General features: G+C 55.7%; 1 protein-coding gene across 1 annotated transcript; it reads left to right on the top strand.

Moving 5' to 3' along the window:
* The first annotated feature begins 3616 nt into the window (after positions 1 to 3616).
* Positions 3617 to 5770, top strand: LOC123092356 (protein ALTERED XYLOGLUCAN 4). Its single transcript, XM_044514120.1, has 2 exons — positions 3617 to 4005; positions 4377 to 5770. The coding sequence occupies exons 1-2, from the start codon at positions 3735 to 3737 to the stop codon at positions 5447 to 5449; spliced, it is 1344 nt and encodes a 447-aa protein (XP_044370055.1). The 5' UTR covers positions 3617 to 3734; the 3' UTR covers positions 5450 to 5770.
* The last annotated feature ends 923 nt before the right edge of the window (positions 5771 to 6693 follow it).

Genomic DNA, 6693 nt, shown 5'->3' with positions numbered 1-6693 from the left:
TACCTTTCCATTCTCAATGGCACGAGCACGATGCTCCTTATCCCACTCACCGATTAATCCGGCATACCAAGGTCCATCATCATCCGCCATCCTACAAAACAAATCACAAACATCTATGAATACATGAACAATATAAAACAATACAATTTTCTTCTCCAAGTTATGCCATATGAACAAACCATTCTTCTCAAACATAACCACATCATTTTCTTCTTCTTCATATGCACACATAATTCTTCTCAAACATACCAACATCATCTCAATCAAATAAATTTTTCAAATAATATGGTGTCACATATGCAAATACATATCATCTAGAGTACCAAATTTCACCATATCTTTTGCAAATATAGTATGCCAACAATAGGATTATCTACACATACACACATCATCTATCAAACCAAATTATCAAACAAGTCTATTTTACATACAAAAATCATGTATTCATCACCCCTCTTAGTTCAAAAAAAAACCTATGAACAACATATACACAAAACGGAATTGATTTTGCCTACATGTTCAACTACACATCATCTACTACCTACCAAATCATCTATCAACTACAAACAATTTCCTAAAACAAAGAAACCATCTACTCATCTAACATCACCTAGTGTTGAATAATGCATCCAACAAGAGAGGGGAAAACAAAAACAAATTGGAGGGAATGGGGGAGAATACCTCAAAGAAGCTTGGGGGGGTCAGATCTGCGAGTTTGAGCGGTTAATGGAGTAGATCAAGGGGGTGGTGGTGGGAGGGAGAGAAGGGGCGACGAACAGCCCTCTGTTCTTGAACCAGCGCCAGAGAAGTTGAGATGGGGATGGGTGGGCGCCCCGCACCGTTATCCACTTACCAGGGCCAGACGCCAGGGTCCCTGGCATCTGGCCCCTTTGCCACGTCAGCAGGTCAACGTGCAGGCGGGCAGTGCGGGCCAGGGGACAGACGCCAGGATCCGTGGCGTCTGCTTCGCAACCCAGACGCCAGGGATGTTGGCGTCTCCTAAAAAGGTCAAAAACGAATTTTTTTTGTAAACGAGGTCAAATCGGGATTTTGTTAGCCAGAGAGGTCATAACAGTAATTTTGTCCACCAGCCGACCTTCAGAGCATCTCCAACCGTTGTGCTCCCCAGCCGGCATTTTTTTTGCTTCTTGGGGTTGGCCCGGCAAAATATTTGGCATGGGATCGAGAACTTTCCCAGCCGTCGTCCTCCCCAACCGGCCCCGAGCGCGCCACGCCTCCTGCCTGCTCGCATGCATCGCGACACCTTCTCCCCCTGCTCTCTCCCTCGCTCCCTGGACGCCATGGCCGAAGCCGCCATTCGCTCGCTCTCGCTCTCTCCCCCCTCTCGCTCTCTCCCGCCTCCCCGCGCCACCACCACCTCGCCGCGCTAGCTCCCGCATCTCAGCCCGCCTCGACGCCACGGCGCGCGCAGCCGCGTCCTGTCCTCTCTCCCCTCCTCGACCTCGCAGCCTCGCATGACTCCGTGCGGCACGCTCCCTCAACGAGCAGTAGCCTCGCTCGAGCAGGGGGGAGACGTGAAGACGAGCAGCAGCAGCCGCGGCCACAAGGCCGGCTACTGCTTCTGAGCTTCTCGTCGAGCCCCCTTGAGCTCCTCTGGTGAGCACCGCCGCTCCTGCCTCCCCTCCTGAGCTCCGTCTCCTCCTCTACCTAGCTGGCCGCAACCGCCGGCTCTGCCGTCCGCCATGAACGAAGAACGAATCGATGTCGAGCTGCCCGAGCCCACTCCTGCTGCCCGTCATGCTCTGCGAGCTCCCACTAGTCCGCCTAGCCGCTCGCTACGCTCGGAGACAAGCCGTAGCAGCACGACGCGGCTGCTCCGGGAGGCGCGACGGGGCCGGCTGCTTGCGGCTCCTCCGGGAAGATGCGGGCGAGGCCGGTGACGGGAGACGGGGCCGGCCGCTTGCGGCTCCTCCGGGGAGATGTGGGCGAGGCCAGCGAGGGGAAACGGGGCCGGCTCGCCGGTGGAGGGCGTCCAAGATCGCCGGAGCGAGGAGCAGGGGAGAGAGGAGAGAGAGCAGAGGAGCGAGGCGGGCATGCGGGAGAGAGCTCTTTTTTTGCATGCATCACATGGTGGGCCAAGTCAGGAAAAGAAGGAGAGAGAGATTTAGAGAGGCTGGTAGCGGGCCTTTGGCAGCGAAAGTATCGCGCCGGCGCCCCCAGCTGCCTCCCGCTTTTCTGGGTTTCACTTGCGCACGCCGGCCGTAACTTTAGCCAAATCCGGCGAAAAACGTGGTCATGGGGGCCTGACTGGGAGCATTTTTACTGCCGGTGCTAAAAAAAATGTTTGGGGGCCTTCCTGGAGGGACGGGTGGAGATGCTCTCACCAGCTTGAACGTCTCACCGTGCTCCATTGGGATTTGGGAACGTCTCACCGTGCTCCAGCCAATGGACAATCGGTCTCATCGTACTCCCGCTCAAACCTAGCCAAAACAAAGTAGGAATTTTTTCAATAGAGTATATCAACCAATGAAAAAAAATAGCGTGCTATAAGATTTCCAAACTACTTCATAGACGACATGTGATTGCACGATCCTGGGCTGATGCATAATCCAACGACTTCATGTACATTAGCGTTTTGAATGGATGGTGCGATACGGAGTGTCGAGGTGAAATCTTCCATTGATTGTCGTCTGTGTAGCAGTGCTCATAAGATTTAGCGCGGCCCTTCTTCAAATGCTGTATAAGTTATAGCGTGCTATATTTCAAAACAGCGACATAAGATTGTCAAATAGTATCATAAAATTTAAGGCTTTTTCGCATAATTTGCAAGGAAAGGGAACACTCCAAATTAAACACAGAAGCATACAAGAGCTAGGTTCGGGGCATGTACACTTTAGTGCTGTCTTGCTGGAGTTGGAGCCGTGGCTCTCACCACTACTTGAAGGGGGATGGAGAGGAACTGATGCTGCTCACGAACTGCCACCGCCGCCTTCGCTCACAAGTCATGATCACCCCCGTCGTCGCTGCATTCGGTCACGAGTTGGCGGGAAATTGGTGACAAGTTGGCTAGGTTAGGCTGTATGCATTGCGTTTGCATCTAAGAGAGTGGGTTTTATAGTGTGAGTTCGGCCGATGCGATGTGACGATGGCTAATGAGTTGTTGTATGGTACACGCTAAAATACTACTCCCTCCGTCCCATAATTTAAGACGTTTTTTTTTGACACTACACTAGTGTGAGAAAACATCTTACATTATAAAACCGATGGAGTACAACGTTATTTTGTTTAGCATCAAAATAGCGTGCTATAGCGCGAATAACACTAGCGAGAAATTAGCTAAAACGTAACTGACCCTTCTAGATATGCTATAGCGACGCTATAAAGACAACACTGCTCTGTTTAGGTTTTTTTTTTTGAGACAATGCTCTGTTTAGGTCAAAAAGAGAAAACACTGCTACGCTTGTGGGCTGTTTGGGCTATGTCAGTTGGGCCCAGCAAACAGCCATTTAAAATAACCCAAATGTAGGGACAGCGGCCAGAAGAAAAAACATTCACCCCTCAAAAAAAGAAAAGGAAGAAAAAACATTCTTTCTCTCTCTCTCTGTCGCCGAAAAGAACAGATAGTACTAGAAAAAACTTTTTTTTGCGGGGCAGAAAAAACATTTCCGTTCCCAAGGAAGGATTCCCCTCTCCCTCGATCCCCTTCTTGACTCGTGCCCCGTCCGCCATGGTCGCCTCTCCCCGTGCACGAACATAGCTCCCCCCACGCAGCCATGGGCACCAATTTCCCGCAGAGCCACCACCTCCAGAACACCCACTTCTCACTCCCCAGGAAGCAATTCCTCACCTACATCCTCTACGCCCTCCTCCCCCTCGCGCTCCTCCACTACCTCCTCTTCAACCCGCTGGCCGCGCCCAAGCCGCCGCTCCTGGCGCGAGAGGCGGCGCCGTCCCAGCACGGGCACGCGCCCGTCAATGCGCTTGAGGAGCAGCTGCCCCCGCCCCCTCCCGACCGAGGGGGCCAAGCATCGGAGGAAACTCAAGGTACGGTGCTAGGTTTTCCAATCCACTGATCTCTCCCGCTGGCCCTCGCAAGCTGCAATGTGCTGTGAGGATTCGTCTCTGGGCGATTTAGCTGGCCGATTGAGCTTTCCCTCGAGCGGATCCCATTTTGCTTCGATGATAAATTTCCCCCCATTTTTCTTGCCGTTTTCTGGAGTAGAAGTATTTATAAAAGGCGCTCTTGATAAGCTCAATAAATAGTGGCCATGGTGGTTTTACGGTTGAAATGTGCCATGTGATTTCACCCGCTTGTGCAGCATTTTGGTTCCTGGGAGATTGTTTGGGCAAGCAATGGCAGTTTGGCGTAGTAGATAGCAGTACTAAATGTTTCATTGTCGTGTTGGCCCGAGCAGGCGGAGACGTGTCGGCGTCAGGATCCGCGTCGTCGCCGTGCGACTACTCCGACGGCGAGTGGGTGCCGGACGGGCGCCCGCCGCTCTACGACGGGACGAGCTGCGGCACCATCAAGGACGGCCAGAACTGCATGGCCCACGGCCGCCCGGACACCGGGTACCTCCACTGGCGGTGGTGGCCGCGGCGCTGCGACCTCCCCGCCTTCTCCCCGGAGGCGTTCCTCCGCTGGCTCCGCAACAGGCACCTGGCCTTCGTCGGCGACTCCATGGCGCGCAACCAGGGCGAGTCGCTGCTCTGCCTCCTCGCCTCCCGCTCCCGGCCGGACCTCGTGTACCGGGACGGCGAGGAGAACAAGTTCCGGCGGTGGGTCTTCCGGGAGTACAACGCCACCGTGTCCATCTTCTGGTCGCCGCTCCTGGTGAGGGTCGTCGAGAAGGCGGAGCAGGACGGCGTGCGGCACAACAACGTGTTCCTCGACTCGTTCGACGAGCGGTGGATGTCGCAGCTGGGCGCGGTCGACGCGGCCGTCCTGTCCGTCGGGCACTGGTTCCTGATCCCCGGCGTCTACCACGATGGCGGCAGGGTCGTGGGCTGCCACGACTGCGCGGACCTCAACCTCACCGAGACGGCCTTCTTCGGCGTGTTCAAGGAAGCCGTGCACCGCACGCTCGCCGAGGTCGCCCGGCGGCACGGCGCGGACAGGAAGGTGGTCGCGGTCACCACGTTCTCGCCGGCGCACTTCGAGGGGGACTGGGACAAGGCCGGCGCGTGCCCCAGGAGACACCCGTACAGGGAGGACGAGAAGGAGCTGGGCTACACGGAGAATGAGATGAGGAAGACCGTCCTGGAGGCGGTGGCCGCCCACGCCGGCGACGGGCCCCTGCGGTTTGCGGCGCTCGACGTGACGAAGCTGGCCAACCTGCGGCCGGACGGCCACCCGGGGCCGTACATGCGCAGCGACCCGTTCGCCGGCGGGGCGGACGCGCGGGTGCAGAACGACTGCGTGCACTGGTGCATGCCCGGCCCGATCGACACGTTCAACGAGATCCTGCTACAGACCGTCGCGGGGTGACCGCCATGATCGTGAGTTGGTGACATCTCTGATCGTGCGCTGAGTTGTGTCTGTGATCTAGGAACCGAGAATTTTCGGCCAGTGAGCGTGCGTGATGCGTAATGATTCTTTTGCTCGTCGGTCAGAGGATTAGGGTACGAGATAGGTCGTGATGGGAGCATCATTGGTTCCAGTTTGGGGAGAAGATTTGGAGTGGTGTGCTTTGGTATGCTGGGAGTATGAATTGCTTTGAGGTCCTAGAAGGTCTAATTTGCTGACGAATCTGTAAGTTGTAATTTTCAGAAACAGACTGCTAGTTATCAGGGTTGTGTTTTGCCTGCCTGGACTCTCTTTTTCATTCTTATTAGCCGCCGAAATCAATGCCCAGTCATCACATCCTTCCCTCGTCTCATTTTGGGGGATATCTTGGTACTGCAAGAGGAACAATTTTGGGGATTGATGTTTCTGAAAGCACTGTTCCAAGCAAACAGCAGAACTAGAAATATTGGAGCAACTCCAACGGGCGACCCATTTCGTCTGCCGTCGGCCGTCCGTTTGGGTCGGCGCGGACAAAAGTGAAGGCCCAACGTGCCGACCCAAACCCAAAACGCGTCCGTGTCGACGCATTTGCGGCCCAAATTTGCGTCCTAAGGGTGTGTTTAGTTTCCGGAACCAAGTGGAACGGCACAGGTCGGTTCCGTCCCGAAGGCCCATTCACATGTTTAGATCGACAGAGGAACCGGAATGAGTCGATTCCAAGGAACAGCATATTCCCTGCATATGCCGTCCCTGGCGGTTTCTCGAAATCGAGCGGACCACACGGAACCAGCCGGCTCTTTCCTTTTCCCCTTCTCTCGCGCTACCCCGCCTGCGCGCAAGCTCCGCCGCTGTCGCCTGCGCGAAACCTCCCGTTTTTTCCTTCCCTTCCCTCTTGACGGAGCGGCCCGGCCAACAGCTCGTCGGTATGCGCCGCCGCCGGCCGCCTCGTCTCTGTGCGCCGCCGTGTCTGCGTGTGCCGCCGCCGCCGCTCGTATGTGTGCACTGCTCCCGCCTCGACTGCGCGTGTTGCCGTGTCTGTGTGTGTCGCCGCCGCAGCTCGTCTACGTGCACCACTGCGGCCTCAACTGCGCGCGCCGTCGCGTCTGCGTGCACCTTCGCCGCTGCTCTTCTGCGTGCGCCGTCGCTGTCTCGTCTACATCTCCTCCTCCCGTTCCTTCCTTCACTGTGTCACCGTGCTTGGGAGTCGAAGGCACCACGCGGGCGGA

Source organism: Triticum aestivum, chromosome 4B (assembly GCF_018294505.1).
Source record: "Triticum aestivum cultivar Chinese Spring chromosome 4B, IWGSC CS RefSeq v2.1, whole genome shotgun sequence".
NCBI classification, from domain to species: Eukaryota; Viridiplantae; Streptophyta; class Magnoliopsida; order Poales; family Poaceae; genus Triticum; species Triticum aestivum.
Note: the sequence above shows the minus strand (reverse complement) of the source record. Positions and strands in the feature narration are given on the sequence as shown.